This window comes from Onychomys torridus, chromosome 5 (assembly GCF_903995425.1).
Source record: "Onychomys torridus chromosome 5, mOncTor1.1, whole genome shotgun sequence".
NCBI classification, from domain to species: Eukaryota; Metazoa; Chordata; class Mammalia; order Rodentia; family Cricetidae; genus Onychomys; species Onychomys torridus.
The window spans coordinates 76,653,564-76,674,861 of NC_050447.1; the positions used below are offsets into that span (position 1 = coordinate 76,653,564).

The window sequence follows — 21,298 nt, forward strand, 5'->3', positions numbered from 1 at the left end:
CCCTAACTCAGATACTTGCAGCTGCCTCCTGACAGACACACCAGGCAGATCGTCTTGTTTCACAGAAGCACAAAGAACCTGGGCAGCTGACCCAAGGCCGCAACTAAAGAACAGCTCAAAGGGCCTACAGCCCTTTCTTGCCACTTCTCTCCTCCCTCTTCCCTCCTCCCTCCCTCCAAGGTGCAGTTTTTACTACATCTTTGACCAATAATCTTCCAAGAAGTTGCGTCCTCCTCTACCACGTCAGTTAAGGTAATGTCTTTGAAAGAGTGTCCTGCGTCTTGCACTGAAATTGGGTGTCCCCGTGGAAAGCTCTACCACTCAAAACCTTAGTCCTAGCCCAAGTGCTACAACATATTGAAGGCAAGTTGGCATCTAAAATGGTTGACTGGGAGCCAATTGTGGTGTTCTAATCTTTGTTCATGCTGTCAATGTGACATATGAAAAACTATGAATAAAGTGACAGGATGCAAACAAAGCTCGACGCTGGTGTGAGATCCACAGACAGGGTGTGAGCCCCACATGAAATGCAATCGGGTCAAGTTAGCACCTTGTGTTTCCCCCCACATATGCAGTATGGGAAAGCTATTTACAAAATGTTTTCAAATATTTAGGACCACATAAATCAATATTGTTGGAAAACATTTACTCTGACCAGAAGTCATTTACTTGCCCTAGTCCCATGTGAATAACAAAACTGGGACTATCGGGATGATCCAAGAGTACAAGCAATACACATGTTCAGTACTTCCGCCCAGAGTGCCCAGACAGGCCTGCTGCCAGTCTCCATGCCCGCTGGGGACCAGCATGCACCACACAATGACAACGTTCTCAGAACAATGGCTTAAGGATCCTCTTTAGTACCGGCATCACACAGCAGGCCTCCTGCATGTTACCTGACTCTGCAGTTCACTCTGCTGCTTCAGACGGAGGTTTTCGGGTGTATCCGCCACCGTGGTGAAGGACTGCTTTGGATAGTGTCTGTGAAGAAACATTTTTAAAGAACACAATGAAAATAAATGCTATAAAGCGATGCTTTAAAACCAATTATTTCACCCTTTCCTCCTGCCACACTTGAAGAGGGACTGGTACCCTTGGCTAAGATCATGTCTGTCATTACTCCATATCCGTTTCTCATGGCCCTCTGTCGCTGTTTTTTTTTTTTTTTTTTTTTTTGTTGTTTGTTTGTTTGTTTTTTTGGGGGTTTTTTGTTGTTGTTTTTTCTCTCTGACCCAAAACTTAAAGCTCCAACCCTGTTCTGTTAGATCCTCATATCAAGAACCAGATCATGCTCGAAACTCTCCTGACTTTCATTGTGCTTGACTTCATCCCACCCATTACTCTAACATGTGGGCTGTCCTTCTCACCTACAGCCAAAGTTCCTTTAGAAGTGGCTTCACCTCTCTGTAGTGGGTCATCTCCTCTCCAACTCTCAGCTCAACTGTACACCAGGCCTAAAGTTGATTTCTAGAAGCTTATCTCACCGAAGTCTCCATGACTTCCCATGGAAACATCTAGTAGGTATTTTAAGTCCTCTTGCTGCTTAGCCGTCCCTCTATTTTGAAATGTGCTCTTTCTCACCTTCCGTGTCCTCACCCAGCCCAGTCTGGCTGCTTCCCCCCCTGGTTCCTCCTTCTCTCTGTCCTGTCAGATCTTCTTCCATGTAGCCCACCTCAGGCACCTCACACAGGCTGTCCTCTGCTCAGTCCACACCACTACCTACAGCTTTTAGGACCTGCTAGTCACTGGTTTCTTTTCAACCCAGTTTTCAGATCCAGCGGCATTTCCCTTTGAACATCCCACATCCACCACACACTCAGTCAGCCTGAGAATCAGCTGTTCATCATCCCTCCCATCCCTAGAACAAATGCCTCCTCTGTTTTCTGTTTCCTCGTTTCTATTGGGACTGAAATGAATAAGTTGGGTATCTTGGGGTAACCTTAACATCTCATACATTAACCAACATGTGATTCAATACTTGCTGGTCTTATCCCTCCTATCTGAATTGCTGAAATAAATGGTGCAGATGCAAATCTGGTTCCAATGTCAAGTAAAACCTTGCACCGGTGCCATAGTGTCCCACTTATCTTAGAATAAAGTCCAGGCTCCTGTCCTCCAAGGCCCCTATGTCCAACCCTCTCCAGAGCTCTCACTCATTCTATGATCTGGCCAAGGGGACCACTTCCATCCTCAGAGTTCACACTTCTTGGTCCCATCTCCCTTGGAAATGCTATTCCTCTTGCCTGGAACATCTATCTGCTTCCCACTCCACTTCCCTTGAAAACCGTGATTATCTTTAGGGTCCTGCCTTAGGAAGCACTCCTCTCTGGGAAGCACTCCCAGCCTCCCAAGATGGGTAAGAGCACTCTGGATAGACATTCCTCCCCTCCTTATAGTGCTTCCCATCCTCATTCATGTTTTCTGACCAGCCTTCCCTAACCCCTCTGACGAAAGTTCTGTGGCAGCAAGAACTGGCTATCCTCCCCTTGTCAGAGTACATTCCTGGCATGATCTCCAACCCTGCTGGTGCCTGGTTCACAACATGAGCTCAGTAAATACTTGCTTGGGGGAGCAGGGAGTGGGGCGGGGGAGGGGGGACAATGAGTGAGGGACACAGTCAGCAGAGTAACTTCTAATGCTCTCCAGCATCGTAGGGTGGCTGATTGACAATGATTAATTAGCTCTTTCAAAAGAACTAGTAGAGAGGACTTGGGCTGTTCCCAACACAAAGAAATGATATATCTGTGTGTATTAGAGATATGCCAATGACCCTGAACTGATTGTTATACATTGTACACATGTACAGAAAGGCCATTTTGTACATATATATATATATATATGTGTGTGTGTGTGTGTGTGTGTGTGTATAAAATTGTTATGTGTCAATTAAAGACAAATATGATAAATATTCCATACAGAAGAAATGGAGGAATGGAGAGAAAACAGCCAAGCCTAAGATCAAGGTGGGCCACAGGAAAAGTTTGGCCTGGCATGTGATGTAGACACATTTTGTCACACTTGGATAAACATGAAGCTTGCCTTACAATGTGACCTTCAGGTAGTAGGGAAATGATATTTCCTCCCTTCATGTAGGTGAACAAACATTGGCTCAGGGATGTGGTCCTCTCCACTCCTAACACAAATACTCAGCGGAAACATACAGGACACGCCTAGCTAATGTGGCTCCATCAGCTCAAAATCCATGAAGCTGGGACCTGCTCCTCAAAAGACATTCTTCTTCCCACCTCCCTGGCCCCTTCTTTCTTCACATTCACCTGTGTCACCTTTTGTGGTTTCTCCAACTCTTTCATGCCTCATGGTTTTAAAGTCTACTTTCCTTGCAGAAGGTTCTTTTTACATCCCTGTCCCTGGCTTGCTGGGAGAACACTGATGGAGTAATCCTGTGTTAGCACAAATAAACTCTCTAGAACCTATTCAATGTGCATTAGCACTCAGGAAATAAATATTAAGTATTTTGCAACCTTGTGCAGTAAATATATTGTGGGAACACACACACACACACACACACACACACACACACACACACACACACATATATTCATCTGTCTAGCATCCTCCAATAATTTAACATCCCACAGAGTCACTTGCTGTGGGATGTCCTGTATGCTGTGAATATATGTTGCTATGATTGATTGATAAATAAAATGCTGATTGACCAGTAGCCAGGCAGGAAGGATAGAGTAGGCGGGACAAGGAAAGAGGAGAATGCTGGGTGGAAGAAGGCTGAGTCAGGAGATGCTGCCAGTGCCATGATGAGTAGCAAGATGTAAATTACCAGTAAGCCATGAGCCACGTGGCCAGGTATAGATTAATAGAAATGGGCTGAGTTTGAGTGTAAGAGCTAGTCAATAGTTAGCCTGAATGAATGGCCAAACAGTTTAATTAATATGAACTTCTGAGTGATTATTTTATAAGTGAGTTGTGGGACTACAGGGGCTTGGCGGGGCCCAGAGAGAAATACTCCAGCTACAGTCACTGTCTCAGGAAACTGCAGTTAACCTCATAACTATTAGAATCACTTTAACTATTTTTTGTTAACATTCTTCAAAAACCTTTACATTTTTCTTGCTTTCTCTGAACACATACTAATCAAATTTATATTTTTTCCATGACAGTTTGGAGCTGTATTGATGTCAGATCATGATATAATAAAGTCATTCTTTAAAGTTTACACAGACAGTTGACCTAAATGGCTCAAGTTCACTGTGCTTTTCCTGAACTGATATGTCAAGACATCATTTCTCACATGGCCCTGAGTCCCTAGGGTCATCTTCCCTTCTTCTAACTCAGACTAAGAAAAAACACAGTCATGATGGTGATCAGTACATTCATTGACTGTATAGTAAGTATCTGCCATAGATAAGATGTTATCTGCTCCTGCTGAGTCTCCTGCGGAGACTCCCTGGGCACCAGACCTTTCTAAGGACAACTTGGGCACTGTGCTCCAGGCAACAGACAGGTCAAGATGAACAGCCAGCTCCACTAGGCTATGGATTAAAACTGGAACTTCACTAGACTTTAAATGTAGCAAGTGTAGATTGTCATACTTACAAACTGTGATATAATTTAGCAAGATTTTTCCCAAAATGTATTCTATTAAATGTATAATATTAATGTATAATATTAAAGTTTCATAGTTATCTGCAGGGTTCCACTTTGTTTCATTCAAAAAATCTGCATGCTATCTTGTTTTTGAAACTGTAATTGGAAGGCATTCTCACATGTACTGTGAAGCCGTTAACCCGCTCAGCCCCAACTGTACCCACATGCAGGTAAACTCATTTAGGGTGGGGAGACGCTCTTTATGAGGCAACTTTTCATCTGCCAATCATGTACAAGTGAAAAATCACATGAGATTTTCAAGAACACACTAATGTTTTTACAAACTGCCTTCCTGCATGTACTCAAGTGTCCTATTCGTAAGACAAAAAATTATTTCTATTGGGTACCATGCAATTTCACTCGCCTCTCAGAGTTCTAATTCTGAAGTATCATTTCATAAAAATCACCTCTTCTTACCACTGGACTTCATAATGAGAAAATGTAATGGATCTGAACTCTTAAAATATATGCATATAGAAAAACATCACTTCTATACAACTTCTGATCTTAGCAGCACATATGAAGTCCTATTTAAAAAAGAGGGTTCAAAAACAACTGAAAATGTGGGGTTTTTTTAGAAGACACAGTTTGCTAACCTGATTACAAAACAGCAGACTTACTGACAGGTTGTGCAAAGTTACAGTTATATTTACAACTATAAAAAGATGCCAAGACATCACACTTTTTCCAATATCCTTTTCAATCCTGCCATTCAATGATTTTTTTTCATAGTAGGTTAATCTATATATAACTTTCTTTAAAGACTGTGACAAAATGAAATTATCCAAAATCTCAGTGTGGAAAGGAAAGCCCAATTTACTTTATTTATTTACTTATTTATTTGTCTGTACATGCATATATGTAAGTATAGGGTGTGCATATGTGTGTTTATGCATCTGCAAATGTGTGCATATGGTGGTGGAAGCCAGAGGATAGCCTCAGGTGTCCATTTAGTTCTTTGGCACAGGATCTCTCATTGTTCTGGGTCTCACGAATTAGCCTAGACTAGCTGGCCAGTGAGCCCCAGGAATCCTGTATCCATCCATGTAGCATTGGGATTACAAACCCACACAACTACACACAGCTTTTTTTTTTAAACACAGGCACAGGGTAATCATCTCAGGTCCTTACACTTTCACAGCAAGCATTTTATTGACTAAGCTCTCCCTCCAGCCCCCTAGTTTAGTCTTAGAACCAAACTAATCAATATTGAGGGAAAGAAGTATTCATGTCAGAAAGGTCTATCACAAGTCATGGGTACTAACACAAAATTAAACCTGTGCATTTGACAATTCAAGTCATAGAGCCAGCAAATTCAAGAGATTATGGTCTTCAAATAAAAATGTCTATCAAGAAAACATGGAAGAACCTCATGAGTTGAAACCATAAGGCTCAGAAGAAATAAGTGTAATTACAGAGATGGTAGCACTGTGTGCATTGTATTAAGTGGTGTTTACAAAGTCAGAGAAGCCTCATTAATTCTTCCATACTGGCTAGGTCTGAAAATCTTGTCAAATGCTGGGTTCCTCAAGGTCCAAATAGTAACATCCATCTGAATTAACCTGACAATCTTCTCTGAAGCTAGAGTCTCATCTCCCAGCTTCCCCCCATCCATCTAGCTCTACTACAGAAGAAAAGAAAGCCAGACACAAAATAAACTAAGAGGACAGTAGAGCTTGATGAGAGCCCAGAAGAGAGAAATGAAGAAGCATTCCAGTGGGTAAGGGTAGTGATGGCACACAACTCATCCTAGATCCTTCAGTGTAGTGTCTTTAAGTGGTCACGAAAAGGTCTTCCCCAAATTAATGTCCTGCTAGGGTAATATTTACCAAGCTTATAGGAAGAAGGTTTTTGTCCTTGCAGTATTAGAAATGAGAACCTGGGATAAAGAGCACAGGGTGTGTAAACTGGATGCTCTAAGAGAAGCAAGAGCCAAATTGTTAAAATAAGAACCACAACAATGAACAGCATGACAAGAGTTCCCCAAGGGTGCAATAGTGACACTGATATCTTGGAGGCAACCAACGTCTGTCTAACTGGACTTGAGACCTGCTCAAGAGGGAGAAAGTCATGCCTCATGCTGGAAATCTAGTCAGCTACCTATAGCTGGTGAGGTCATGAACCCTAGAGGAGGACCTATTTCTGCTCCTTTCCTAAATCAGTATGATTTCCAACTGCATTATAAGTATTTATCCTCATACACGCAGTTAAGTATAGCATCCATGCCTCACCAGAGAATTTTATTTTGGCAGCAGATGGAGACCATTACAGAAATCTACAACTGGTCAAAAGGAGGAGAACAACTGACTGCGAGGTCCCTAGCTTCAGCTGATACACCTATAACATGATCCCTACACCTAAGGCTCAGGGAACATCATGGAAGAGAAGAATGAAAGAGTGTGAGGGCTGGAGGATCATAGTCACACAATCATTTCAAATAATGGCAGGAGTCATAGAGAGTTTTCAACCGCATGTCTACTGCCAACAGTGCTCATGTTACTACCACTCTTCTCTCTTTGCTCTGCCACAGAGAGGCTTTACACCTCTGTGTGTCATCGCTTTCCTCTGTATGAGGGGAGCACACATTCCTGCCCATCTATGAGGTTGCTGCCAGAATCACATGACAAAGATTTAGAAATTGAAAGGTGCTGTGCATGTGAGACAATAGTAGCCCACTTGGATTTACAAACCTAAGATCCTTCTGTTTGAGGTTAAGGTGAAACCTATGCTTTAATTCAGTGGTTCTCAAGCACCATCCTCCAAGGACAGTTAGCAACATGCAGCATCTGGAGCATTCGGGCTGTCCCAGTGGAGAAGCAAACAACCAGCATCTAGTGAGTAGAAGTCAAGAATATTGCAGAACATCCTATGGGATGCTGGTCAGCCCCACTTCCCAAAACAGAACTTCTCCTGTCAAAAATACCAATATGCCACAGTTGAGAAACCTCATTTTACATATCTAGATCCCCAGTAAGAATCCTAGGCACAGAGTATCTACTGAGCTTCTCCTGGTAAGCAACATTTGACCAGTGGGTTAATAAGACTTTCATCAATATGACAAATACTGGTGAGTTTAAAGGGAGAAAGATTTATTTTGACTCGTAAGTTCATAAGTCTCAGTCCATCATGACAAGGAGGCATAGCAGTACCAAGCAGTTCACATCATCATGGCCAGGAAGCAGAGAGAATGCCTGCACTCACAGACTTTGTCTTTTTTTTTTCACTCTTTATTCCACTTGGAACTCCAGCCTATAGGATGGTGCTACTCACAAGATGTCTTCCCCACCCTTAGTCAGTCCTTTCTGGAAACACCTTATGACCACAACCAAGGGTGCACTTTACTAAACTCCTGGGAGCTTCTCAGTCCAAACAAGTTGACCATCAAGATGAGCCATGGGTTGCCACAACTCATCCTTGGGGAGCTAAGGGTTGCTGGTGACTTTGCCAGGAGAAGGCCTTAAAAGCTCCCAGCTTGCTTCCCCTGGGAATCTCCCATGTTTTTTTCTCTTTGATAGACTGTGACTATGATATGTTCAGAACAGACCATAGCTTTAAAGAACATACATATGTTGGGTCCTGGGAGGCCTCCTAAAAACAATGATGGGACCAGAGGATGGTCTTAATGACCACTGACATAGATCCTTTGTGCCTGGCAAGATATTCTTCATGAAAAAAAGCATCTTAACATCTTTTGAAATGGTATCTACTATTTTTTAAAAAATTCAACTTTAATTCTTCTATTTATTTATTTGTTTGTTTGTTTGTTATTGTACATAGAAGAGGGTGCCAGAACTCACTACAGATGGTTGTGAGCCACCATATGGGTGCTGGGAATTGAACTCAGGACCTCTGGAAGACCAGTCGGTGCTTTTAACCTCTGAGCCATCTCTCCAGCCCACAACTTTAATTCTTAAGAACATTTTTAAAAGTAAATGTTATGATCTGTACTACTAAGTTGACTTCTCATCTCTACTCTTCTGAGTTATGGGAGTGACCCCACCCTAGACCATCTTTCATGCTCTCAGTGGCTCCACCAAGGGATAATGTTAGCAATGGACAAAAACAACTGCTTCTGGATGTAGAAAGATGACAGGGGTTTATATGTAATTTTGAATATTTTCCTCAAATATGAATAATTATATTTTATAGCCATAATTTCTATCACTCAAAATTGCCTTTAAAGATAGGAAAGTAACCCATTTTAAATAAACAAACTCTTAGATCACTTAGGAGGCCACTTAGTAAGGAGACATTTCAGAAAGAAAGAAAATAATTTGAAAGGACAATACCAAAAAGTGGTTATGCATGTAAGTGTAAATGTGCATAGTGTGTCCACATGAATGCACAGACACACACTATGTCCACATAGACACACAGGCACACAGTATGTCCACATGTACATGGAGATATACGTGTGCCCACACACACACACAGGCATACAGTGCACAGAACAAGAACAATGTCAACCATCTGAGAACTTTCTAAGATGAATCTAAAGTACTAGACAATTAAAGTATTCTAAGGTCCTTCATAAGAAGAATTAGAATATTATTGAGTTTCAGATTTTGCTTAAATACATGTGATAAAACTTTATGTGTAGCCATCAGGAATGGAATTATCCTACATAAATTCAAATTTCATGAAACTGAAAAAATGTAAAAATTTTAAAGTATCAAAAGTCTTATTCAATACAATCTTTTTAATGAGGACAGAAGGAAGAAGCTGCAACAAATAAACAGGTCAGCTAGAAATTTAGAAGTTGAGAAAAATAATTCAATAATCATAAAAATGTAATCGGGAAATGGTTGCCAGATAAAAGTCTATTACTTTATATTTTTCATCCTACCATGAAACAGCTACACTAATATAAAACAAAATTATTGGTAAGAATAAAAGTTACTGAGTATATATATATATATATATATATATATATATATATATATATAGGCATTACACAGTGATAAAGATTGAATTCACCAACAAAAGTAAATCTTAACTGGAATAAGCCTAATATTAACCTCCAACGCATAAATATCTGTGAACACATGTACGACAAAGGAGAGAATGTAAAGTTAATAAGGCAATGGAAATTGGCATACTCACCAACAGAGAACAATTTCAACATAATTCCCTCAATTATTACTAGGTCAAGCAAGCAAATACAAAATGAACAGAGATATCCAACATGGGAAATACAGAACTCATGATAATCCCAGGCATGTAGCATTCAAAATATGTAGCCTCAGGGACTCAGGGTATAATTCCGTGGTAGACCATTTGCTTAGCATATGACACACCCTGAGTTTGATACCCAGCACCACAAAAGGGAAGGGACTATGAAACCCTAACATATCGTGGCACTTGCCAATCAAAAAGGGTGTCTGAGCAGAAATGACTCTCCAGTGTGTAGCAGCAGCTATCACACAGCTTTCAACAGCTCCTTCGGGTAGGTTCTGCATGGTGACAGTGTGCCCTGTGGGAGGAGTCAGCATAGGTTCTGTCCTGTGCCTCACTAAGGATGTCTGTGTCTGTATTCACACCCAGATGTAGTGAGGAAAGGTAGTGGTGGGAACCTGGAGTGAATCCTAGGAACGGGAGGCAGGGGGAAATGAACAGAGATCGTGAAAGAAAACAAGGCTAAGACAGAGAGGGACCAGGAATCCCACGATGACCGTGAAAAGGCAACTGGCACTGGCGCTGCCTCCAGAAGGAGCCACGCTGAGCCAGAGCCTCCACTAGCACAGGAAACCCGTGGAATAAAGACAGCAGGAGAGCAGCAGGTGCCTGCAGAGCCACGGAGGCCAAACAGAAACTGTACCCACTCACAAAGGGATGGGAGGCCCAGGAAGTGTGGAAGATGGAGCAACTTCAGGCAGAAACATGAACCAGTGAGTTTACATCTACTCAGTGCTGTGTTCTCCAGAAAACAAAAATGTGAACAGATTTGTTTAAGGAAGGCCTCTCTGATGCCTAGAAGAGCGGAACACAAGCCAGCTCTGAGCTGCCGCAGCAGGAAGAGAAAGCACCAGGGTGTGCGGCCTCTGCAAAAGCTTCTCACTGTCTCTCATACCACCAGCCCAAACTGAGAAGTCTGAACCTTCAAAGGCAAGCCCGGGGCTTCCTTCACTTGTCCTCCAAGATCAGAGCATGTGTGTGCATTTAGACCTCCAGTCTTCCATTCTTCAGGGTGTGTAAGCATGGTCCTTGCATCCAATAGACTTTGTTAATTTGAGAACCATAAAGGACATTATTTGAAAGATTGGAAAACCCATAGGTTTTTCCTCCTTACAAACAACAACTGTTCCTGGGATGAGCTGAGGAGATGGCTCAGAGGACATAGTGCTTGCCTGTCAATGCGAGGACCTGAGTTTGGATATTCAGAACCTGTGTAAGAAGCATAATTTCAGCACAATAGTCAGAGGGAAGGCAAAGACAAGGGAAGCTCCAGAAGTTCCCAGGTCAGCTCTCCTGCTGTCTGTGGAGGTAAATAAGAGACCTGGTCTCAAACAATGTAGAAGAGTACCTACCAACTCCCAGATATGTTGATATCTGAACTCCACATACATGCTGTCACATACTCATACACATACATACAGACACTTCACACTTACATACACACGTGCACACATTACACACATACACTACACAAGCAGACATACATATACACTGACACTATACACTTATATACGCACACATTATGCACACACAGAGACATACATACAGACACTATACACACATACATGCAGACATGCATGCACACACTACATGCAGAGAGACAGACAGACACTATACACATATGCATACATTATGCACACACACTCTAAACACACACAGACACTACACACACATACACAGAGGTACACACACACAGACACTAAACACACACACATACACAGGTGCACACACACAGACACTATGTACACAACCATACACACACCTATTTTAAAGCTCTGGGGCTGAAGAGATGGCTAAGCAATTAAGAGCAGTTACTGCTCTTGTAGAGGGCCTGGGATGGGTCCCCAGCACCCATCTAACATCTCACAACGTTTTTAAACTCCAGCTCCAGGGTACCTCATGCCTTCTTCTGGTCTCCATGGGATTGTGCACTTCCATGCACTATCCCACATTCAAACATACACAAGCACATATAATTAAAAATAAAATACAACTTTTCTAAAGTTCTTAGGAAATTTTGCCAATACCTTGGAAAAAAGAATCTCATTTGTTTTTCTTTTCTAAGTGTGGAAAACTGTATAAATAAAGTCCTCAGATTAAATGCATGTAAGTATACCCTGGCATGTATGTGGAGTTCAGAAGATTCTTGTGATAAGCACATCAACCATTCTGCACATTTCCACCAACAATCTAATTTGAATAATGATGGAATAATCCCCCCCATTTGATAGGTAGAGGCATTTTAAAATAATATATATGGTCAATATAGACGTCTTTCTATCTATCTAATATGGCCACTGAAGTAGGAATGTGTTGGTGGACCATTAGCACTACTCAACATTATCTAAAGATACATAATTCTTATCATAACATTTCCCAGGAACTTCGGCTTTAATGTACTTCTTTCCCGTGTCCTCCGATGGCACTGATGGGCTGTCTGTTCATCTGTCTCCTTCCACAGCCATCATCTCATACTTAATTCCATCACTAATCTTCCTCCCCACAGCACCTCCATAAACAACTCACACAGAATGTTGCTGGTTACAAAACATCAATTTTATGATTTAAAAAAAAAAAAAAAGAATTAGAGCAAGCAAATGGGAAATGCCCTTCAAAAAGGAGGCTTATGAGAGCTGCTGATAGATAACATGAAAGCGAAAAATGGATTATGATAATGGCGGCCTCATACATGAAATACAAGCCCCAGCTGAAAGGAGCTGGAGAATGCAAACCCTGACTCTCCAAAGGGCAGTCAATAACCTGTCTAACAATTCACCAAATTCTCTGTCTGGCTCGGAGGGTCAAACAACTTGCCACCTATTGATCTCATTGCGCAGCAGGCCTCCATTGTAACTCCCCTCGTGTATTCAGAAAGGAAGGCATTATCAAAGGGATTACACAGTAAACCTGACCCACCGCACTGGGAAATGCTTATCAGCTATTGGAACCTGTCACTGAGATTTTGAATTATGGCAGAAAAGGCAAGGTATTAATATGTGTGACTGTGCATGGTCACATACACATACACACACACACACACACACACACACACACACACACACACACATACACACCCTTACATGTTGTTGAGGAAAAATATGAGCTCCTGGGGGAGACTCTATTTCCTACATTGTTGCTGATATTGATCATGGGAACATACAAACAAGGGAGTATGGGATATCAATCAAAAGGTACTGTTGACTGTAGCCAAGAAAAGCATCTGCAGCTCTGTGACTTGAGAGTCTGAGATATGACTGCAGTCTGAAAATACATTAAAACAAAGCTTGTAAGAAAACAATCAGAAGCAAAAAAAATATGTTCTTGTATATATCTATTTGTTACAAATAATAACTACAGTACTAACAGGAAAAATAGAAGCAAAAGGGAAGAAATCATCAAAAATTCTAGTTTTAAGAAGACACTTACATAAAACTAACAATGTAATTTTACTTTCAGCTACATCATTTCCATTAACATCTTACTGTCTCAGAGATGAATTTGTGGCCAAAAGTTAGCCAAATCAATTGTGTGGGGGAAACAATTAATAATGATAATGAGAAGAAGAGGAAGAGGAGGAGGAGCAGGAGGAGGAGAGGGAGAGGGGAGGGAGGAGGGAGGGGAAGGGGGAGGGAGAGGAGAAGGAGAAGGAGAAGGAGAAGAGGAGAAGGAGGAGGAGGAGAAGAGGAGAAGGAGGAGGAGGAAGAGAAGAGGAGAAAGAGGAGGAGGAGGAGGAGGAGGAGGAGGAGGAGGAGGAGGAGGAGAAGAAGAAACACTACTGCTGGAGTGATCTTTACTGAGCACATACCCCACTGACCACACTCAGGCACATCACTCTGCATAGAGTCCAGAAAGGACCCAACATTCCTCTGACACAGTGATCCAGGTGACCGCTGACAAACATCCCCGACCACAGCATGCACCTCTTTGTGATTCACAGAACTCACTTATTTCATAATTTGTAAGTGGCTTGTTTCCTCACTTTTCAGGCTAGAAAAACATATTTTAACAAATGAAAACCTACTTAACTATTGCTTCCACTACAGAATTAGAGAACGATCCTTGGGAATGTGGGAAATTGTCCAACACACTTCAACTTGTCAGCTTCTAAAGTTGTGTATTAAATTTATTTTAATATTCTTTTCCACGGTAAGCAAACTAGAGGAAGAAAAGAGGAAATTAAAACAAACCCAGCATCTTTTGCACCACTATGCATTAAAGAAAATGAACGGATTATTATAATCTGGCTTAACTACTGTGCCCTTGACTGTTCTCTTTTATCTATTCCACACAACTCACTACGCAAGCCCTAGCTACTCAAGCCTTAACACTGAAGGCAGAATCTGACTATAAGTATATGTGTTCTTCTTTCAACACACTTGCTCCTGGCATTGATTGTATGATTACACTAAAACTCAATAGGTCATTATGCTTCTCCTGGGTTCAGTGCCCCAGGGTAGGAAGAAAAATGTCCAGACTTAACCTTTTTTATCGCAGGTTAATGACATGGAAAAAAAAAAAAAAAAAAAAAAGCTTTGTGGAAGGTTTGAAGTAGGTGACGTGTTTCAAAAGAAACATATTTACTACATTCAAAACTCATCTTATGTATTAGCTTCCAACTCAAATGGCAAAGCCAAGCACTTCCTATTCAAAACCCAGCTGAGATATTTTTAAATGTACATTTTCAACTCTTACACACACACACATACATGTATGTATGTGTATATGGGGAAGAGAAAGGCAGACAGGGGACATTGTTGAAAAGAATAACAAGCATTGAAAGTAGAAGGTAAAGGCTAAAGAAAGATACAATCACATAGGATCAGATTGGTGGACAAGCCTGACAGAAGAGGACTCTAGAAATGTCACCAGGGTGACAGTGACCAGGCTATTAAAAGAAACACATCCCGGCCAGCTGACAAGAGAAGCCCTTGCATGCTAATTATCTCTAAAGAAAGAAAGCAATCCACCTGTGGTGTCTGTATCCTAATCAGGGGCCTGAGATAATAATGGTGGGCTGTGAGGTGACATACAGACCCCACATGAGATGTTCAGACATGAAGTGGGGGTACTTAATCCACAAAGCACAACCCTCCTCCTTGCTTCCATTTTAGTTTTGTATGTTCCAAGAACCTGAGAGTTCTCCATCCTGCCCCAGGAAGCTGCCTGCCTGCATTCCCAGCCATTTGCCTCTTGAAGCCCATTGATAGCACACCATCTGAAGAGCAAGTTATCCAGATCACCTTTGCTGCTCCATCCTTCATTCCCCAAACTGAATAAATACTAATGACCCTCCTACCCCACCCCAATAAAGAAAATTCTGCAGCAAGAAGAGAAACACAAATACGTAAAGAGGACAGAGAAAGACGGGGGTATAGGGAATATGACCACCTCTGAAATAAACAGCACATGTGCAAGAACTGAGTAAAACATTCAAGAGGCCACTACAGTTCTTCTCGCTGAACACTGAAATGCTCACACCAGCAAAGACAAATTACTAAAAAGAAAAATGCAAACCAAAACACCAAAAAAAAAAAAAAAAAAAAACCAGAAAAGTGAAACTTAAAAATACGTTTGTTGAAACAAGTGGTTCACATGGTGTGGACGTGGGGGTGAGGGACAGGTGGATTACATAGGAACCACAGAGAGAATTTCTAGGAGTGACAAAGTATTCTAGGAGGTGGAGAGGTGGCTTACCTAGTACAATGCCTGCTGTACATGCAAGAAGACCTGAGTTTTATCCCCAGCACCCATGTAAAAGCCTGGCACAGCAGTGTCCTGTCCCAACAGTAGGGAAGCTGAGATAGTGAACCCTGGGGATGACTAGCCAGCCAGTGTCATGAATCAGTGAACCCCAAGTTCAGTGAGAGACCCTGCCTCAAAAAGTAAAACGGAAAAGCAGTCGAGGAAGATGCCCAGTGTAGGCGAAAGTTTCTTCAGTCCTGCCTTGCCCAGTAGTCTGGAAGAATCTCTCCCATCTGCAATCCCATAACCACTTATAAAATAATTACACAGAGGCTTATATTAATTGCAAACTGTGGGGCCTATGGCTTCAGCTTCTTGCTAGCTAGCTCTTTCATCTTAAATTAACCCATTTCTATTCATCTATATGTTGCTACGTGGCCGTAGCATTACTGGTCTGCTGGCATCTTGTTGCTCCTTCAGCAGCTCAACTGTCTCCCCCGACTCCACCCTTCTTCTCTCTGTATCTCTGCTTGGATTTCCTGCCTGGCTGTAAGCTTTCTTGCCATAGGCCAAAACAGCTTTATTTATTATGCAATGGGAGCCACACATATTCACAGCATATAGAAAGACATCCCACAACAGCCCAATATCACCCTTTGACCTCTACACACACACACACACACACACACACACACACACACACACACACACACGTGAGAGAGTATTTTACAATTGATCATGACTACGGTGATCATTTAACCACATGTTTGTCAAAACTCATACAGCCATATTCTAAACAAACTAATTTTTATGTACTTTTAAAATAGGATAGGGGAACCCATGGTTGATATGTAAAATTAAATTAATTTACAAAATAAAATTTTAAAAAGGAAAAAATATTAAACATTTCATTAATTAACTCTGTCTCTGTGGGCATATATGGAGATCAGAGGACACCTAGCAGGAACCAGTTCTCTCTTTTTCTATGTAGGGTCCAGGATAGAACTTGGGTCATCTGGCTTGGCAGCAAGCACCTTTACATGTTAAGCCACCTTGCAAGACTTAAAATTTTTAAATACTAGTATTGAGGGTTTTTTTCCAAATATTTTCCTAACTAAATTTAGTTGACATAAGAAGAAATGGGTTTCATTGTGACATCTTCATATAAATCTATCTAAATGATTGCTAAAGTCAAATAGATAATGGAGAGAAAGAATAACAAATAAACAATCACTGCAATCTCTGGGGTGAATTAGGGAGGAGAAAACTCCTACAGTGAAGAACAGAAAGATAAACAATATGAGAGAATAGATCAGAAATCTGTGGATAATCAATAATTTAATCAGAAAATTGCAAATAAAAACAGCAGTAAATAAGGAAATACCTCCATCTTTATCCCCAAAGGACCCAATAGATATAGAAATACCTTTGTCAGACCTACTATAGGAGCGTTCCACATCCCAAAACAAAAACTTCAGAGAGGAGAAAGAGGAAGGTGTAGGGAAAGAAACAGCAATGGGTGATGGAGGGGGAGGGAGTTTAGCTACAAAGCTGTGATATTAACGATCTTCTGGTCAGCAAGATAGTGTCTATCTATGTTTCAGGTAATATAGAAACTATGCCTAACTATGAAGACAAAACCATGACATTTCAATCAAGCTTACAACTCGCAAACCCAGTGTTTAAAAATAATTTAATATAAGGCATTTTCTGTTCAAGAAAGAATTAAATGATACAACAAATTCAATGTCAGCTAAAAATAATCCAACATGGTGTTCTCAGAACTTCAGCTAGCACCTGTGTCTCACCTCACCTCAGTATATGCAACATGTGGGAAATGGAAGTTTCCAGGGCACTTCCTATGATACTTTTGTCTGTTCTGTGTGACGCCCAGTAAATGTCTCTTATTCTGGTCTATTCCCTTTCTTTTTGGAATACTAATTCTGACCTACTAAACCAGTGCCCAATCCACAGTTAAAAACAACAACAAAGAAGACCTATGCTGGAGAGAAAGCCCAGTGATTAAGAGCACTCTCTGCTCTTTCAGAGGATCCAGGCTCCATCCCCAGCACCCTTATGGTGGCTCCATAACCATAACCCTAGTCCCAGGGGTCTGACACCCTCTTCTGGCCACCACTGGCACTGCATGCACATGGTGCACAGACATGAATTTAGGCAAAACATTCATACACATAAAAATGTATAAATAAGTTTTTAAAGACCTAACAAAACACACGTACACAATTAGTCATCAAGAACTTGAAAGCCCTCCTTCAGGCTCTCTCTTTACTAGAAAAGTAGAATTAAGTCTCTGATAGCAGCCTCTAAATTGGATCCTCTACCCTTACCACCATAGGATAATACTACCTTACAGCTCTGTGAATATAAAATATATTGCACCTGCCTTTTGGTTTCACAATTCATAGAAGTGAGTGCACTTTATCAGAGCTGTTTTTAATGGTGTTTTCTCTCCATATAATGATTGAGAAACAAGAACAGAAAATGTTACCAGGTACTAGAACGATGATGGAGGGGGAGAAATCCCTGTCTCAGATTCTCTGACCTCTCTCTCCAGTAAGCACTCTTTGCAGAAGTCACAGTCAGGGCAATGGAAGACTTGGGGTTGGGAAAGCAATGGTTCTGGGATGGGTTCTGCATCATCTTTCCTAATTTCTGAAACCATGAAGAATTGTGAAGTGTCCTTGAGGAAAAAATTCCATCATAGAATGAATATTTTCAGAAAACTATTACTCAGGTTGAGACAGAAAGCAAAAAAGAATATAGAGTGAGTCTATGTAATGCTGAAGAGTTCTGAGCTCCCAGGTCCAGGCATAAAGGCCATCAACAGCACAAAGAAGCAGAACCCAAGAAATGTAGACTATACAAGGTCTGGGAGCATTCCAACATAGGAATGGAAACACACAGGGACAAGGGACAACTCAGGAGTGACCTCTATTGGCTCAAGATTGAGACCAAGCCATAAAATAAAGACAGGGCTCCTATAAGATCTTGACTGTGTACACAACCCCCAAAAATGTAGTTATATTGCTGGAAAATAAGGTAGAACATACTGACTTTCAAAAGTTGTCATGAAATTTAAGTTATAAAAACTTAGGATAAATTCTTAAGCCATAATGAAGGCTTGAAAAATGTCATGGGAAAATGAAAGGCATTTGTGGTACCCCTCAGTACAGGGCTTAGACACTTCCAGTCAGAGCTTCTTCTCCTAATGAGCCAAACTGCACATAAGATTCTGCCATGAGGATTATTTGGGTACTGTGGAATGACTCAGCAGGTAAGGGCATCTAACACCAAGTTTGACAGCCTAAGTTCCATATGTGGGACCCAAGGTGGAAGGAGAGAACCATCTCCCAAAAGAGCTATCCTCTGACCTCCACAAGCACAGAGTGGCACATGCATGCACTCATACACACACACACACACACACACACACACACACACACACCACCACCACCACCACCACCACCACCACCATCTTCATCATAATATTAAAAAATAAGGATTATTTGCATGATGTATACTTCCAGTGCTATTATTGCATGATTCAATTTTGTAGGATCAACTGACAGGCAAATCCTAGGAAACAGTAATTACTGCATAAATATAAGGATTACAAGCCCTTTAATTATTAAAATGTCAAATATAGATACAACACACATAAATAAAAGCTTTAGAGTGTCCTTAATCAATTTTAAGAGTTTAAAATAATCCTCAGATCAAATAAAATTGCTATTTGGGAATCACTGTTGGGGAAATTTTCCATTACTTAGTCCATACACATTCCCAATCCATAAAATTATATGCTGGACTGAAGTAAACATTACACATTAAAGAATTCTGATTTCAGACTAGGCTTTGTTCAGTTGTGAAATCCTCAAAGTTCAGACCAAAAATATTAATAATAAATTGAATGTTTTCCTTAATTGAAAAAAATCTTTGAAGACTTTCTTTTCTAAATTGGCAAATCCTACACGAATGAGCCCCAGCTGGTGTATCCAGTCATTGAGAGGTGAGGGATCCAACCTAAACAATGGAAAATCTGCTAATGGATTCAAAACTTGATATTGTTAAGAAACTAGGAAGTGGAGCTGAAGGAAAAGGTCACAGGAGTGTGTTCTAAAGAGTTTGTATGTGCCGGTTCCTGACTGCCTCTCTGCTTCCTGCCCACTACGAGGTGAGCAGCTCTTCTTTGGCACATGCTCTTTACCATGCCAGTCTGCCACAGGACAGCCTGGAGACAATGGAGCCAAGTGGCCATGGAATGCAAACTCTGAAACTACAAACCAAAGAAAATCTTTCTTCCTTTAAGTTTTGTTTCTGTTTTTAGTGTTTAGTGTTGTCTTTAGGTATTTTGTCACAGGAAAGAAAATGACTAGCACAAAGTACACCACTGTGAACACTCTGAGTGTTAGTTATAGCCACTCTGTCTATGAGAGACAATACTGTGTAATAATATGCTGTGGCGCAGCTCTTCCAACTCTGTCTTAGACACTGTCCTATGGCTGTGAAGAGACACAATGACCAAGGCAGCTCTTATGAAGGAAAGCATTTAACTGGCAGCTCATTTACAGTTTCAGAGGTTCAGTCCATTATCATCATGGTGGGGAGCATGGCAGCATGCAGATAAGTGCTGGAGCAGTAGCTGAAATTTTTCCCCCTGATCTGTAAGCAGAGAGAGAGAAACTGGGCTTGGCTTGGGCTTTTAAAACCTCAGAGCCTACCTGCAGTGGCACACTTCCTCCAACAAGGCCACACTCACTCCTACAAGGCCACACCTCCTAATCCTTCTAATCCTCCCTAACTTCCATTCCCTAGTGACTAAGCATTCAAATATATAAGTCTATAGGAGGTGTCATTGTTATTCAAACCACTACAAACTCCAAGTCCTATGGTATCAGGTTGAGAGATTGAACCTGACCATGGTTAAGAGTATTTTTTACCATGATTCTTTGCTCCCCAGGGTGTCCATTGTTAAATGCTGACCAACATACCTTTAGAGTGTCCTTGTAAAACACAATGGGTTTTTGTTTTGTCTTGTTTTGCTTACTTTGTTGGTTGAGAACCTTTTTGAGACAGGATCTCTCTATGTAGCTCAGGCTTGCCTCAGACTCATGACCTCCTACATCAACCTTTTCAATGGTGGGATTATAGACATATACCACCACACTTAGCTGATCACAGACTCTGAGCTGTACAATTCTCTTTCACTTGATAAGAAGTATACATTAATTTTAATTAACAGAAACAAATGGGTTTCGCAAAGTCTTTACTTTTCCCTAGAAAATTAAACTACATGAAAAGCAAAAGTAGTTTAATGTCATTGAACCATTGAATTATGTCCTTTTGATAATAAAATAACAGTTACTATGAAGTAAAAGAGGAGGTGAGAGAGAAGGGGGAAGACTGCCATATAAGCAAACAAGAAAGGACTATGTTCTGGACAGAATCCTCCCCTAACCCATTTGAACAGTTGCCTCTAAAGAGTTTAGTCTGAAGAAGTAGATCTCTCCTGTGTTGGAAGTAATTGCATCTCTTTTGAAAGGGTATGAGCCACACCCATGCCTCAATGCATACTCTCACTCTTCCTTATGATGCAACATTCAGCAGAGAGTACAGGCATTTTTGATGTATTCCTTTTCTCAATAAAATTGAGCAACACCAACCAGTTGTCATCCTACAAAAAGACAGCCCTCAATGTAGATTAATTTAGAAGCAGCCTTGTCAGGATGTTGAAAGCCTGTAATCTTACAAAAACCTAAAATCTTCAAGTGTACTTTCTATGCACAATAAACAAGAT

At 41.1% G+C, this 21,298-nt stretch overlaps 1 protein-coding gene across 2 annotated transcripts in view; it reads right to left on the reverse strand.

Annotated features, from left to right (window-relative positions):
* Nebl (nebulette) overlaps positions 1–21,298 on the reverse strand; it is a 364,943-nt gene that overhangs the window by 214,748 nt on the left and 128,897 nt on the right. For both annotated transcript variants that reach the window (XM_036186869.1, XM_036186870.1), the window contains exon 3: positions 897–981. In XM_036186869.1, coding sequence (XP_036042762.1) covers positions 897–981 — 85 coding nt within the window. The remainder of the gene's footprint in view (positions 1–896; positions 982–21,298) is intronic.